Source organism: Amphibalanus amphitrite, unplaced genomic scaffold, assembly GCF_019059575.1.
Source record: "Amphibalanus amphitrite isolate SeventyFive unplaced genomic scaffold, NRLGWU_Aamphi_draft 000120F_arrow, whole genome shotgun sequence".
NCBI classification, from domain to species: domain Eukaryota; kingdom Metazoa; phylum Arthropoda; class Thecostraca; order Balanomorpha; family Balanidae; genus Amphibalanus; species Amphibalanus amphitrite.
Window position 1 is genome coordinate 148,964 of NW_024881615.1, and position 15,999 is coordinate 164,962.

The window sequence follows — 15,999 nt, forward strand, 5'->3', positions numbered from 1 at the left end:
TGGTGTCCGCTGAGTCACCAGTGGCTACGACGGTGAGGCCGAATCGTTTGAGAAGCTGCACGAGCTGTGCCACACTCATCTGGGAGGCATCGGTAGAGTTTGTGACTCTCACCTTCTGGGCATACGAGGTCTTCGGGTGACTCTGGTTGTACACCTCCCGGGCCTCTTTGAAAGACAAATTTCTGGTAGCCTTGATGGTCATGATCTCTTTCTCCTTGACGTATGCAGGGCAAGACCTATCATACGCGGAGTGCGGCGTCTGCCCCTCTCCGCAGTTGACGCATCGGGGGGTCTCCGAGTCACAGGTTTCGTCAGTGTGGTCCTGCGAAGCACACTTGGAGCACGTGGGTCTTCCTCGGCAGTTATCCTTTGTGTGGCCGAAACGTTGGCAGCGGAAGCAGCGCATGGGCGCTGGGACGAAAGGCCGCACGCGAACCTTCACGTAGCCCACGCGAATCTCACTCGGCAAGTCAGTGGAGTCAAACGTCAGAATTATGTTGTTGGTCGAGACCGTGCCTCTCTTCGTCATGATGCGGCGAGCCGCTGTCACGCCGAAATCAGCGAGCCCGTCCGCAATGTCCTCGTCGCTCACTCCCCTCAGATCGAAACAGTTAATGACCCCTCGTGAGGAGTTCTTAGATCGGTGAGGTTCCACTGTAAGCGGGATGGAGACGAGCCTCCGGCCGGATGCCCGTCCCTCGGAGAACACGAAGCGAGTAGCGTCCAACGCTTTCGCCGCCTCCTCGCTTTTCCTGAACTCGACCTCCAGCGCGCCATCACGCATCCGGTCACAACGAACGATCGAACCAAACCGGTCACAGCCATCCTTCCGGTGGAAGGGCGACAGAGAGCTCAGCTCCCTGTCTGCGCTCCGGAAGATAAGGATCTTAGGAGATCGTGGACCTTTGTCGAGCACCGTTCGCCTGTCGGCCGAGGCCAACGGGCGAGGATCGGCCGAGGCCGAAGGATTGGTAAGAGTGGGGGAAGGGGGGTTGGTCGAGTTATCCATGCGAGTATGCTTGGTCTCCGCCAGCTCGGCCGCCGACGCTCCGCAACGGCGCCGCTACAAGGCCTGGGACGGCCGAGCTGACTGTACGGGACTGTGGGGTGTGAGGTGAACGGGGAGGGCGCGGTTGTAAGCCGGTTACTCATATCCGGCTTATGTTGTTCCAGAGGTTTCCTAAACTCTCCTCCTTAGATTGGGACACGGATCACAAAGCACGTGTTGGCAAGAATTGACGCCCCGCTCAACACATGTTGGTAATGGCCGTTATCGGCCGATTACCTGTAGCATCTTCCATCATTACTTTTGACGCAACACGCGTACCAAACCGGACCTTTGTTTGACTCCTCGGGCACCCTCATGGAACGGAGTCTGTCTGTTGCTGGAAAGCATTATCAATGCCGGATCTGGTGTGAATGAGCGCAACCGATTGTGAATTCAGAGTGCGATTGGGTTCAGGATTCGTCGAATGACATGCGAGCGGTAAACGATAGTAAACGCTAAACGGTAAACGATAGGCAGCAATAGCCGTCCGAAGAACTGTCAGTTACAAGGATTTACCTACTTCCCTTTGTCCGGCATATCGCAGACTCAACCACCATATTCTTGGTTACAAAAACGGGATGACTACTTACCCGACCGAAAGCTGAAATAATTTACAGATTGGAAAGTTCCTTAGGAAACCATGCGAGTGTTGGCCAACGCTGAGAGCTGCGACTAGCAGGTGTCTGGGACGGTAAGCCAGGTTCTGTAGGTCAACTCGGGCGGGCTTACTATTACTACACATCACCTGAGCGGATGCACATAACAAAACAGCTTTCCGATCACCACTGTATTCAACGTGTCACTGGGCTATAATACTCAACTGTGGGCTCGCAAGGACCGACGCACTGGCGGGTGTGATAAACTGTCGCTCATGGCGTGACAAAATCACACAGGCTTTGCTGGTATGTCAGTGTCGCAACACGGATGACATGGACAACACACAGCTGTGACCTCCGGCGAAGCGGCTGTGGAAATTGCTGGGGTATCACAGATCCCGCCATCCGCCATTCGGTCCAATGCATAGTTGATGACTTTTTACAAAATCATACGATAAGAAGAGACAATCATATAAAGCTTCTGGTCAACGAACAGTGAGGCATTGTGCACTCTGGCCTTACTGTGATACCCTATCACGTTGGGGAAACAGCACTGACCTCTCGACCTGTCAGTCTTCTCCGCACGGGTCACATGAAACCACGCGCAGTATAAACACCAGTGAACTCGCCACACCGAGCCAGAAGCACACACAATACAAAACCACCTGCGACCGTCGCAGCACTCGTAACAAGGAAAGCCCTGCCGTCTGGACTGCCGGAGCCCCGGTGGCCCCCACGTGTCACTACCGGCGACTCCGTGCCATCGCACGCACAGAAACATCGTAACAGGTACTGACCCACCCGGGACGGTTAACGAAACGCACGTTTGAAGATGTGTCAATTCCATCTTCTGTCGTGGACCCAATAACAGCCAGTGCTAGTTCCTTCATCTGTATCAGTCCCTTCGCTTCGAACTGAGACAGCGTAACGCTCCTGAACATAACAATTTCTTGGTTATTCGCAGCTCATATGACACATTTGTCTGCCTCAAGAACGCGTTCTAGCACTTCGAATCCACCGATTGTTTTTCCGATCTCGCTTGTCCTGCGGCTCCCCTCTGTGCTCCAAATCCTCTCGTCAACCAGTCCATCTCCTGGCCCGTAAACACAGCACCCCTGCCCCCTCTCCCGGCCGACCCTACTCCAGGTCTCCGAGCTCGCCGTTGACCTGTGCCGACACCGACGGCTCGACCACGTTCAGCCAGAGGTCGTACTGCTGGTCCAGGCCCAGGTAGCTGTCTGACAGTAGGTACAGCGTGTAGATATGCCGGCCCGGCTCGGCCGGCGTCCGGAACGCCAGCGGCGCGGCGCACCGTCCGCGGCCGGCGCCCACTCGCTTCAGCGCCAGCAGCTCGCCCGAGTCTGCCTCGCCGAGCACCAGCACCCAGCCCTCGTCCTTGGGCTTGGGGAAGCAGGGCGCGTGAGCCAGCGCCCGGCCCTCCTGGAACAACGCACACGGACCGGTGAGAGGGGAGGAGGTGAAAAACGGGACACCGAGTGGTATTGATCGACTCACCTCACCGACAAGACCGCATATGATCAGGGAACTACAATCACTATTATTATCTGAAGCCCACTAACAGGGAATCATATTCTGCTATGGCTTGCCAGCAAGCCTTATAAAAAAAAAAACAGATACCGTGTATCAACAAGACTAGAATAGTATAGTTGCGTCACAGTTATATTAAACCAATTAATTTATGCCACAGGCAGCGACCAAAGAACGCTAACAGAGCGCGCTCAATATCAAAATCAGGAGAGGTGTGACGCACTATTAGCTCACGTTCCTTACAACGTGCTGCCGGCCCCATCCCAGCCGCCGCTGTCTGCGGGCGTCACTGACCTTTGGTGGCGGGTTGAGTCTGCGCAGCTCCACCTGGAGCGTGTACTCCTGGTCAGCGTGCAGGTCCAGCCAGGTGGGCTGTGCCGGCTGCTGGCGGCACGCGATCGGCCGCCGCTCGGCCGAGGCAGACGCCTCCCACCAGCCCTCGACGGCCACCGACAGACGCATCCGGGGCAGCCGGCGGAGAGCGTCGTTCAGCTGTGAACAGACCGATTGACCGTCAGACGGTCCGCAGACTACACTCCAGACAGGCACACTTTCACATGCACTCGATTAATCTTACATGTTTTGGTAGCGATCGTTTCATTAGTACATTTTCTGTAAATTGCCCGACGGAATTCGTAATATAATTGTTCCATGCGGATCAATTATAATAAACGACTATGACTATGGCGCAGACCAACTCTCTCTCCAGTACCCCAGACAGTCATCAGACAGCCATCCATGGCTTGTCACTGTCGTCAGACCAGGCACCCACCTCCTGTAGCTGCCAGCCGTCCATGTGCTGCGCCAGTCTCTCCTGGACGGCGCTGAACGCCTTCCGGTCGCCGCCGCCGCCGGCCGCCTCCACCAAGCGCGGCAGGCAGTCGAGCCGACCCAGCAGGCGCAGCTGGCCGCTCTCCAGGTGCGGCAGCGTTAGCAGGGGTGAGTCCGTCACCCAACGCGCCTGGATCAGCTGTAAAACACATACACAGACCAGCAATGTTAGAAGGGGCGAGTCGGTCACCCAACGCGCCTAGATCAGCTGCAGAGAACAGACGCCGGTGCGGTCAGCTGACATGCATGTAGTCCGGGGGGGGGGGGGGGGGGGGGGGAATCAAACCACTGCAGCAGTCCGAGGCACATTTCCGTATCACTGCATCATGAAAAGTATGTACAACAATAACATTTTTGCGATATTCTGCTAAGTTTGACGACTGTCTGTCTTTCGCATTATTCACATTGGTGTGAGCATCTGGTGGCAGTCACATCATCACGCTATACGCCAATCGGTCAGTCATTCGGCCCGCCCATTCGATACGCTGTCGACTCGCCCATTCCTTCCCTCCTGGCCCGCCTGCCCACCCATCTCGCACCTGTTGCTGCAGCTGAACGGCCCTGACGGTGGTGGCCAGCCAGCCCGACTCGGCCACCAGATCCAGCAGCGCCTGGCACACGCGGATCGCCTGGTCCAGCACCGACTTCTGGTCGGTCACATAGTCGGCGATGGGCAGTCGGAGGCGCGAGAAGTGCGCCTGGAACAGCAGGTGCGTCTTGACGTGCGGAGAGTCGTAGCTGTACTTGTCCACCGGCACCGGGCACTGGGCCGCCAGCTCACTGCAGACAGACGGGGAAGGGGATGTTACCACCGGACACTGGGTCACCAGCAGACACTGGGCTGTCAGGCCTCTGGGGGACAGGCACGGAGGGGGATGTGTCAAACGAATAAAGTGCCGAGATGCTGTCCAGACTCAAGAACCCCGTCTGTTCAAGAAACTCGGTGACTTTCTTGCTGTTTAAGACACCGCAACACTAAGGCAAACCAATCCGCTGAGTCTGCCACGGCCTGTGAGTCTCACCTTTATTTCCTGCCACCCGCCGCCTCCAGACGCAGCGCAACCCGACAACACACATTACCAGTACCAACACCCCACCCCTCTCCGACAACTCCACCGACTCACCCATTGGTGATGTCCTCGTTGTGTCGGACCGGAATCTCGTCATACTCGTAGGCGTCCGAGACCAGTTTGAGCAGGTCGTGGTCGGAGGTGTCGGCGCCCAGCCGCTCACTGAACAGCTCCATGGTGCGGTGGTTCAGGTAGTAGAACGAGCCGATACGGCCCAGCACGGTGGCGTACAGACCCCGGTTGTCCTGACGGGAGGGTAGAAGGCGAGCTAAGTCAGTTGGAAGTCTCATGTGGCGCTGAGTGAATGCTTGTAGCATCTTAGCAAAAATGACGAAGAGTAGATAAATTATCAATCTTGTAACGATATAAAATTGCAAGAGTCAGGGATTAAATAATGGAGATAGGTAGTTAAGTGATCAGAAAAATGAATAGGATACACCGTCACTATAACTAAATTAATTTCCCTGATAAGACGTGAACACTTTGCAGTCTGTGGAAAGTGAAGTACACTTACGGCGTCCACCTCGACACAGCCGCTCTGCTCCAGGGTGTTGACGGCTCCGTCCACCACCTCAGACAGGTACCTGAGAAGCAAAACAAGAAACAGGTCAGATTTAGAGGAAAGAGTGTCTTACAGGCATGAATGTCGGGTATCCTCAACAAGACTTCGGGCATAGCTTTCAATACCATACAATTCCACGCTAATCAGGTTATTTCATTTGACATGATGTGCGCCTCTGTTGGCATGATGGCATGATATTGCTCGAGCAGGGCACATCGGAGTCATATTATCGCCACCATCAACACCACGTTCATCTGACCCTGATGACTCCGTTACCTGTTGACCGAATCTCCGTCGGTGGACTCGAGGTCGTAGTAGGTGGGGTTCTGCAGCACGCGCCGGAAGAAGAACGTCCACGTGAGGTAGTCGATGGCGTCCTGCTTGCTCTGCAGCGTGCCGGCCACGATCTCGGCGTTCAGGTGGTCGGGCAGCACGTTCATCAGACTGAGAGCGATGAGAGAGCAGGTTATGCGTTATCAGAGCGTTAGACGCGGTCAGCTGCTGATGGCAGCTGGGTTACGGGTAAGAATGAGAGGTGGTCGGGCAGCACGTTCATCAGGATAAGAACGGCGAAGTGTGAGCTACACGGTCAGGTGGTCAGACATCGTCAGCTGGGGGTGACGGTCAGTACGGCAAAATTAGAGGCGAATCGACGTACTCCCAGTGATCTTTAAGGAAGGAGCGACAAGAGGTAAAAAAAAAGGAAGACAGACAGAAGGGTAGGTAGTTGACAAGATAAAACCCTAATAACGGCGGAATGGAGCCTGCGTGTTGTCTCACCTGCTCTCCACGGGGAACGGCTCGTACAGGAAGCTCTTGTAGAAGTGCTTCTTCTGGTCGTGCACGAGCACGACGGCCACGCCGTTGTCGTCGTACTGCGGCCGACCGGCGCGGCCCATCATCTGCAGCACGTCTGCCCGAGCACAGAGCACCGTACGGTGAGTGGAGCACGGGGATGACAGCAGCGCCCACATTTGGGTCAGCGCGGCAGGAGCTGGTAACGTCATATGTCTCGTTGAAATGCATACGAAATTGTCGCCATCATAATTCGTATGCTAAAAAAACTTCGCATGGAAATACAGTTTAAATCATTATCCAGCATACGCTGCACATGATCGAACATACGTGCCACTGCACTGCCAGTCTACTATAAGAATCCCCGATTACTCAGCAGCGACATACAGTCTGCGAGGCAGTATCTCGTACACCCCAGACAGATATCGTGGGTATTTAGTCAATAATTAGTGTGACCACTCCACCCGACCCAATCCCACTCCACCCGAACCGGCCAGTCCGAAGCATCACTCACCCGTGATCGGGAAGTCGACGTAGCGTTTCTGTTTGCCGTCAAAGTACTCAGTGCCCTTCACCACGACCAGATGGGCCGGGAAGTTGACGCCCCAGGCCAGCGTAGCAGTGGCGATGAGCACCTGGGGAAAAAGAGAAATTGTCAGAAATGCAGCAGCAAACTAGCTGTGGCTGACGTGACATCAAGTGGTCTGCATGCACTTATATTGACCTACTAATGACGAGCAAAAATAGCTTTACCTCAAGTTATTACGATAATGGCCAAGTCTAGACCAATATCCATAAAGACCATTCAACAGCCAGCATATAACGTGGTCGTGACTATAAATTACAAATACAACACGATCCAGCCTACACGCCGGAGAACACGGTCCAACTACCACCAGCGGCCACCGACCTGGATCTTCTGTTCGACGAACAGCTTCTCGACCAGCTTCCTGTCGTACTCGACCAGACCGGCGTGGTGGATGCCGATGCCGAACGCCAACGTCAGACGCAGGTTCGGGTCACGCACCTCTGCAAGGTGAGGCAGGGCAACAACGGCACAGGTCAGAGCGGGGTCATCGACAGGTCAGAGCGAAGGCCATCGGCGCAGGTCAGGACAGGTCATCGGTAGATCAAAAACACAGGTCAGGGAAGCATGCAGCGCTAGCTGACCAAGTGGCGCAGAGAAGATCAAACTTCAACAATCCCTTTTACCTCTAAAGTGAGTCATGGCAGTGAAAACAGATGAGAACAACGATGCACAACTACCCTGCAGGCATAAGCATACCATCCAGTTTTGGCTACATTTCTGACCCATCCACGTACAGCTACTGTTTGGGGCTGTCCCTCCCCCCTCCCCCTCCCCCACACTGTATGGGGTTGTCCCTCCCCTCTCCTCCCACTCTTTGGGGTTGTCCTCCCCTCCCTCTTCCCTCCCACGGTTTGGGGTTGTCCTCTCTCCCTTCCCTCCCCTCCCTTACCATCCAGTTTGGGCTGTAATTCTGCCTCGTCCATGTGCAGCCACTGCTTGGGGTTGTCCTCGGCAGCCAGGTAGGCGATCAGGTCCAGGGCAGTCAGCCGCGTCTGACGCCGGGACGAGACGAACACCAGACTCGGCTTCTCCGGCGAGTGCGTCTGGATCGCTGCCGAGGGGTGAGCCGTTCCGTCAGAGAGTCGCTCCGCTCAACAGCCGTCCCGCTCAACAATAGTGTTTGATCCACCCGGCGAGTCTACATATCGCATAGATGGCCCGCTGTCGGCTGTAACGCCCGTATCAGACTGCTTACCTTTGAAGGTGGGCCGGTTCATGGTGGCCATCCGCGGGCAGTAGTGTTTGCCCGGGAATCCATGGATGTGGATCTCGAGCGGTACCGGCCGTACCGTCGGCCGGAAGTTGTACAGGCCGACGCCCTTGATGTCTGAGGGGTCACAGGTCAAAGGTCAGCTCACGGCAGCATCATCGGCCGAAAGCTACACAGTACGACGCCCTTCGGATGTCTGCGGGGTCAGACTGAGAACAAAGCTAAATACGGCCTTCCCTCGGGGCGCCGATCACGAGCAAGTGTGCCTTCCATTTTTCACAATACACATTCGAATGAAAACGAATAAACAATTTAAAGTGTTAAAGCTTCCTAAACAGATAGGATGATACCAATAAACAGGACTACCGTTCAGCCAAAATCCACACTGGGACGCCCTACCCAAAGCGTAGAAGTACAGAACCTACAGTTTCCCTAGTCCCTACCATCCATTTATTACGTACTGAGCCAGGAGGCGAGGTCTGCGGCGTTGGCCATGGCCGTGCTCAGTCCGATGATCCTCAGCTGGCGCTGGGTGTGGGACGAGATGAAGTTGGTCCGAGAGACAATCACCTCCAGCACCGGGCCGCGGTCCTCGCCTGAAAAGCAGAAAAAGGATAGACATTAAGATGGATCGTCACGCAACTATCAGAGAGGGCGTATGAGTTTACGTCACAAGCACTTTCACAACATGCTACTAATTCATCAGACCATTACATTTCTTGGAACACTGAAGTACCAGTCTGGATAGCAATAACAAATCACTTATCGTACCTCTCAAGCCTCCTATAAGTTCTTACCTTTCCACCTTCAGAAATCCCTGTCCGTTCCCTCATCACATCTGTCAACCTCCACCCAGCCTTACCGAGCATATGAATCTCGTCGATGATGATGAGCGCCACGTCCTGAACGTAGTTGCGCGTCTGCCAGCTGCGGCTGACACCGTCCCACTTCTCGGGCGTCGTGACGATCACGTCCGCCGACTGGATGGCCCGCACGTCGGGCGTTACGTCGCCGGTCAGCTCCACGAGACGAAGGCCGAGCTTCCTCTGCAGCCGCTCGCGCCAGTCGTTCATCCGCTCCCGAACGAGTGCCTTCATCGGCGCGATGTACACCACCTGCGGACGGGCGGGGCAGGACAGCCGTCAGACACGGGGACGGGCAGACTGCAACTGCAAGGGCCGAAAAGAGTTGACGAGCTTAAGGTCGCGTAAAAAAGAATTCGACGGACATTGACCACGAGTTGATGTTTTAAAGCAAAGTTCATAAGCAAAACATTTAAACATTATCATAAGGAATATCAAATAATATTCACATCATCTATCTCAAAACAGAGCAACAGCAGTCTTACTTACAATCGTCGCGCTGTTGTCCGCAATCTCACCCACCTTTCGTTTGGGCATCTGAGTGAACACCCTGAACATGGCGATCTCTGCGACAATGGTCTTGCCGGATCCGGTGGGCGCCCCCAGCAGCAGGTTGCAGTCCGAGTGGTACAGCGCGTGGAACAGCTGCGTCTGGATCGGGTTGAAGTGGGTGAAGCCGTAGAGACTCTCGTAGTGGATGTTCTGCAGAGCCGAGACCGGCAGCGGCCGCAGGTTCAGCAGGTCTGAAAGGTACGGTTTGGTAGGCCGGAAAGTCAGGTGGGAGCGCCGCTGTGAGGGACAGATATCAGGTCTGATCAATCCACCCACCTAGCGCCAAGGTGGGCTAGGCACTGTTGTAAATAATAATTCTGCGAATATATCATATCGCACATATGAGATAACGCAAAATAACTACACTCGTGCCACAATGATTTAGACAATGAAGTACCTATTTCAAAATGAGAATCAGACACGGTAGGCAGCCAAACAGCGTCCTCCACCCACCACCATTAACCTGCTCCTTACCTGTGTGCGGCGGGTGACGGTCGGGCAGGATCAGGTGCTTGAACGACAGCGGGTGCACCGCCTCAGAGCCCAGCCAGCGCTCGCTCAGCACGCGGATGTAGTACTGCGCCGGCAGCGGCTCGAAGATCGGGATCGTGAACACGAGTGACTGTGGCTCCTCGCGGAGCACCTGGGGACGACGGGGAGCGTCAGAGGGGCGAGAGGCTGTGGGGCGGCGGTTGTGGTCTATGGTATAATATGTCATGTGGAAACCCTGGAGACGTCAATATGTCAGTGGGGCGGTTGTGACTAACCGTTGTGTCATGTGTGACTAACGGCGTGGTTAGTTTGGATGCAGCTGCAACAGTACCACACACGAGTGAAAAATTACCATCGGCTATAACTTGTGTTAGGATAGCGCTTCATAAGAGAACTCTACGTTTGTCCCTTGGCCGGCCATGATTGTCTATGTACTTTGCTAACTAGTCATTTGACAGTAACGATGCGGCAGTCGACTGACCTGTTTCTTCTGCAGGATGAAGTACTCGTGGTGGTACATGTAATTGCTGTCGGGGTCCTCCACCCACACGATGAACGTCTCGGACGTCTTGCCGTGCACTCGGTCACTCCATCTGTCGAACAAAGCTTTTACGTCATCACCTCACATCAACGTCATCAGCTCCGGCCCAATCTAATAGTTTCACCTGAATTCCAGTGTAATGGTCTGTCAGACTCGTGGTAGTGTCACGTAATCTGAAGTGATCTGAAGTCCGGTGTGAATATGGTCAGTTGGACCGGCCGTGTGCTGATGTGAAGTCACCTCTACTCACCTAAAGTCCGGTGTGATGGTCGGCGGGTGATGTGAAGTCACCTCCACTCATTTAAGATCCGGTGTGACGGTCAGTCGGACCCGGTGTGATGAGGTGAAATTCCTTCTATCCACTCACCTGAAGTCCGGTGTGATGGTCAGCCTCACTCGCAGCACCCGCCGGGTGATGGGCTGCACGCTGGCGTCCAGGGTCACGGCAGGGATCTCCGAGGCCGCGCGGCGGATGGCAGGCGCCTTCTTCTGGTCCCGGATCAGAAAACCTGAACACAGTCAGGTCAGTGATCAATGGTTAGTGAACAGCTGGTCAGTGCTCAGTGGTCGGTGGTCACTGGTCAGCGGTCGGTCAGCAGTCAGTCATTGATCAGTGGTCAGCAGTAAGATGTGGCAATTGTCACTAGACTATGCTGAGAAGTCAGTGTTCACTACACCGTGCTCAGAAGCCAGTGGTCACCAGTCAGGCAGTCTGTGGTCTTTACCAAAGTGTCTTTCAATGACTTTTTCTACTCAAGTATCTCCCTCTAAATCATAACACACCACATCCTGCCCAGCCACCCGCCTGTCGCTTCCCTCCGTCCCCGACCATCCCCATCACTTACCCAGCTCCTTGACGTCCATCTCGCGCACGTCGTCTGGCCGCAGGTTGCGCTGGTCCAGCTTCTCCAGTATGAGGGCGTTCAGCTCGCCGCCGCACTGGCGCAGCGGCGTCTCCGAGGCCCACTGCTGGCGCTCCAGCTGCAGGCTGAGCTGCAGCACGTGCGCAGACACCAGCGGCCAGTGCTTGTGCAGACAGATCTCGAACACGGCGCGCACAATGCGCTTGGCGTTCTGCGGTGGAGAGAGAACAGGGCGATACGTGGGTCAGCCGCGGTTGGTAGCAAGTAACGAGTGGAGTTACGAACGAAATAACCGAGTCAGAATAACTGCAAAATGTTAAATACGTGTTAGCCATCTCACATTCTCTCTTTACTTCACCCTGTATTAGACCGCCAACCATAGTCATCAGCTACTAGCTACAGGGTGGCGCCGGTAAATAACCACAAATTTCAAACCTGTGTTACGAGGAAACTGTTTTGTGCAGAGCAATAATTTTTTGCATTCATGTTCCATGCTTTATGTAAATTGTTGTCCATAGCAAAAGGGAACGTTGCAGCTGAAAATTATAACGGAAGAAATGAAAAGGCACGCAGTCATTGTGGCGCTTCACGCCGGCAGCGAGGCACCCGAGGTCGCCAACTTCCTCAAGGTCGACAGAAGCCATGATTATAAAGTCGAGCGGAGCTTGGATGAGTCTGTGGGCGACGTCCCGCTGTGGCAAAGCGGAAGAAACATCCCCGACGATCTGATGCCGTCAGAGACGACGATTTCATTGCAAAGTCGAGAACGTCGTCAACGATGACCCGACGTCGACGTCACCGTCGATGACGGTGACGTCGCAAAGCCCTGGATCGACCGAGTGGCTGAGGAAGGCCCTATGTGTTCCAACAAGACTCTGTAACCGCCCACAAGGCCAGGATGACGCAGGAGAGGATGACCGGCAACGTGCACAGCCACATCACGCCCGAGTTCTGGCCGCCAAACTCCCCGGACCTGAACCCGCTCGACTAAAACGTCTGGGGCGTAGTCGAGAGGGACACTAACAAACACCCACACAACAATATTGACTCTCTGAAGTCAGCCATCAAGCAGATGATGGTCAAGATGGACAAGACCATGCTGACCAAGGCCTGCGCCCGGTTCAAGCCGCGCATCGAGGCCGTCATCGACGCGGAGGGGGATTCATCGAGTGAAGTGTGCTCGACAGGTCGCCATCAGTCACCCCAGTTCCAAGCTTTCATCCAAAGTACTGACTTTTGCCAAAAAATGTATATTTTGTGTGGAGCATATATTGTCTTCATTTATAGGCGCCACCCTGTATAATCAGCAAAGTATAATGTCCAGTTGAACGGTATCTTCTCACCCTTAAGATATCTATTCATCTGTACAATTTCTTACCTGGACGATGTAGTTCATGTCGGAGACGAGCGAGAACGAGTCGATGCGTCCGCGCGAGATGAACGTCTGGATGAGGATGTTGACCTTGCCGTGGACGTTCTCCGAGCCGCCGAGTACCGGCTCCTCGCAGTCCTCGTGGATGTGACGGTCCAGCTCGTCCAGCTCGTCGTCACGCACCTGCCGCCGTCACGGGCGTCACATAGTGTCAGAATCGATGCATGCGCTACGGCAAAAAAGCGTCAAGACACGCAATGTTGAATGAGGAGCAAAACATGCACAGCGTTGGTATAAAACACGAGGAACCAAATATCAGTGAAGGTCTACCTCACCTTCCATGCCACTTTAGACCCCGCAAGTGCTGAGTTGAAAGAAGAACTGGAAACTAACAGCCCGTCCCTACCCAAAACAGAAGTTATCCCGCCTCATGACAGTCTCTCTACTCTCACATGTACCTCTCCAGCCTCCCCAAATTCTTGCCGCCTCCTCGTCGCTCCGTCCGCCCATTCACCTTGATCTGCTCGAACTCGGACGACTGCGATATCATGGCGAGGATGTCCCGCTGGTACATGGACGACTGGATCCGCTCGTTGATCACCATCACCGTGTCGTACTTGATGTAGTAGTGGCTGGCGATCCGGCCCAGGTCTGAAGATACGGACAGAGCGCCGCATCGGAGTCAGAGCACCGCACAGAATTAAACGGCAGACATACAATGACTGGGAACCAGAGACGGGGTAACGAGCCGTTAGAAGGTCTATTTAAAGTGTTGTTGATTTTAAGCCTCTGTTGTTGATTTTAAACCTCAACAGCTGTGTGCGGCATATCACAAGATCTAGCTGGTGGGAAGAGGTTCTGTCGGACCCATCCTCCAGCCAGTGAAATGAGAGTCAGGGGGAGGGGTAGTTAGTGAGAGTAGGAGATATATAACGTCCAATTGGAGGATAACCATCTCTTCTCACCTGTGACGTCCAGATAGGTGGTTCGTGGGTCGTAGCGCACCATCAGCGCCTTGTCCAGCTTAGCGGCTTCGCTCTCGATCAGCTGACGTCGCCGGATCAGCAGCTGGGTGTCGTCCTGCCGCGAAACGACATCGTCACAAGTCAGGTCAGGAAAGGTCAGAGGTTTAGACGTCAGATGCTGCATATGGCTGGGACTCGGGTCAGACCAGAATTATGACTGAATAAAGCTAAGCTTTGAATGGTATAGTGACATGAAACATTACGCATGCACAGTCGACCCAGTGAATTTGCAAATGGGCGCGTCTACCTAAGCTACCTACATTGTGGGTAGCCTAACGACGCCTCGTCTTGGCCAGAAAACTTCCGACGCAATATCCAGCTTACCTGCAGTTCGTCGGGCTTGATGCCGTACACCTGAGGGTTTTTACGCATGCGCACGTACAGGTACGTGTAGCTGAGCCACTGGACGGCCTCCTCGACATTTGTGACCGTGCCCAGCGCCACCTGGGAACAGACGCGGGACGTTAGTTCAGTGAACCGTCTCCGGTGAACAGATGATCGTGGTGTGCGTGGCTGGAAACGTTTTAGTGACGAGGGAAACCAGTCATGGTGAAGTGAATACAGCCACAGACAAGACCTCGGGACAGGCTGCAGAGTACAGCGAAAACCTCCAAGTCGAAACAATGCTGCAGGGCAGATTGTTCAACACTGTTCCTCAAGGCCAGTACCGACCCAATAAATCCTTATCACATATTTTGTATCCCAACATGCAATCGTGGTCTTCCATTGCCTGAACTCACACATCACAACCCTCATATCCTCTACTTCACACGCCCCCACCTAGACAATCTACCCACCTCGGCGTTGAGGTTGTCGGCCAGCAGGTTGGTGAAGCTGCTCTCGATCGGGTACTGGTTGGTCAGCAGTGACAGATAGTGCGACAGCTTGTCCTGAGTGGTGATGATGGTTCCGTGGCCGGAACGGTCGAACTGGGGCCGGCCGGCGCGGCCGAAAATCTGCATCACGTCCAGCACTCCCAGGTCGACGAACGAACCGTGCTTGGCGTCGTAGATGTCGGTTCCCTGCCGAGGGCTCAGCCGTCAGAGAGGAAACAGACAGGGGAGCGATTCTAATCTTAAGAGACGATCAGCGACTAACAAGGGTGAAGAGAAGACTACTCTTCATCTTTTTTCACTAAGTGAAAAAATCCATTAGTTTTTTTCTTTGTTTCTATAATCAGTTCGTACTCATTAATGTCACAGGACAATGACCTGGCCACACAATATCACTGACATCACTATCATCCTCCACCCCAGTCGTACTAACCCTGATGATGACGGCGTGGGCGGGCAGGTTGACTCCCCAGGCCAGCGTGGCCGTACAGCAGAGCACGCGGATCATCCCCTGAGAGAACAGCCGCTCCACCAGGTTCCTGAGAAGTGAGTGGACGACGCAGCAGTCCGACGTCAGGTGATGTATGAGACTTTCGTGAAGCTCAGAAACAGAGCCGACGATGTTGAAACATCACAAAAGAGCTGTGTGCTAAAATCCCTCGCAAATATTTTGAAGGGCATCAAGCCAAGAAATGCAGAAATGGCAACAATAGTACGAAGAATAATGCCGTTTACGTTGAGCACGTCATACTCGGAGGCGGTCAGCCCCTTTCACTGTTCTGTCTCCACAGTGCCCACCACAAACGTTCCCCTGCCCCGGTCACACATCCTACAGCGCCGCGCCTCTCACCTGTCCTGACGCAGCATGCCGGCGTGGTGCATGGCGAACCCGTCATCGAACAGCTCCCTCAGCTGGCGGTTCTTGCTCTTCTGAACGTTCTTCTGTTCGGCCCCGAGCTGCGGCGACTGTTCGGCTCTGAACGGCCCCAGCTGGCCGCGCTGCTTGGCGATCTCGCGCAGACGGGTGGCCACCCGTACCGTGGCGTTACGGGCGTGAACGAACACCATCACCTGAGGTGGAGAGGGGAGGGAGGGGTCAGAGGGGTGCAGCCGTTTGGTGGGTATGGGACCTCACTGGTTGACGGCTGATGTAAAGTTGGGTGTTACGATGGACTCGACGGGACATTACCGAAGAACCGTGCTAATACC

The 15,999-nt window shown here is 54.6% G+C and overlaps 1 protein-coding gene across 2 annotated transcripts in view; it reads right to left on the reverse strand.

Moving 5' to 3' along the window:
- Positions 1–1,820: 1,820 nt before the first annotated feature.
- Positions 1,821–15,999, reverse strand: part of LOC122381422 (activating signal cointegrator 1 complex subunit 3-like) — a 28,798-nt gene continuing 14,619 nt past the window's right edge. For both annotated transcript variants that reach the window (XM_043365557.1, XM_043365558.1), the window contains exons 12-37: positions 15,641–15,861; positions 15,224–15,329; positions 14,755–14,979; positions 14,282–14,401; positions 13,898–14,012; positions 13,447–13,583; positions 12,939–13,115; positions 11,543–11,771; positions 11,065–11,206; positions 10,638–10,749; positions 10,139–10,307; positions 9,635–9,855; positions 9,112–9,364; positions 8,711–8,845; positions 8,235–8,366; positions 7,929–8,090; positions 7,361–7,479; positions 6,965–7,085; positions 6,436–6,568; positions 5,932–6,099; positions 5,608–5,677; positions 5,148–5,338; positions 4,563–4,803; positions 3,965–4,162; positions 3,487–3,684; positions 1,821–3,084 (exon numbers count right to left, since the gene is read on the reverse strand). In XM_043365557.1, the coding sequence (XP_043221492.1) occupies positions 2,782–3,084; positions 3,487–3,684; positions 3,965–4,162; positions 4,563–4,803; positions 5,148–5,338; positions 5,608–5,677; positions 5,932–6,099; positions 6,436–6,568; positions 6,965–7,085; positions 7,361–7,479; positions 7,929–8,090; positions 8,235–8,366; positions 8,711–8,845; positions 9,112–9,364; positions 9,635–9,855; positions 10,139–10,307; positions 10,638–10,749; positions 11,065–11,206; positions 11,543–11,771; positions 12,939–13,115; positions 13,447–13,583; positions 13,898–14,012; positions 14,282–14,401; positions 14,755–14,979; positions 15,224–15,329; positions 15,641–15,861 (4,398 nt within the window). In that variant the 3' untranslated portion in view covers positions 1,821–2,781. The remainder of the gene's footprint in view (positions 3,085–3,486; positions 3,685–3,964; positions 4,163–4,562; positions 4,804–5,147; positions 5,339–5,607; positions 5,678–5,931; positions 6,100–6,435; positions 6,569–6,964; positions 7,086–7,360; positions 7,480–7,928; positions 8,091–8,234; positions 8,367–8,710; positions 8,846–9,111; positions 9,365–9,634; positions 9,856–10,138; positions 10,308–10,637; positions 10,750–11,064; positions 11,207–11,542; positions 11,772–12,938; positions 13,116–13,446; positions 13,584–13,897; positions 14,013–14,281; positions 14,402–14,754; positions 14,980–15,223; positions 15,330–15,640; positions 15,862–15,999) is intronic.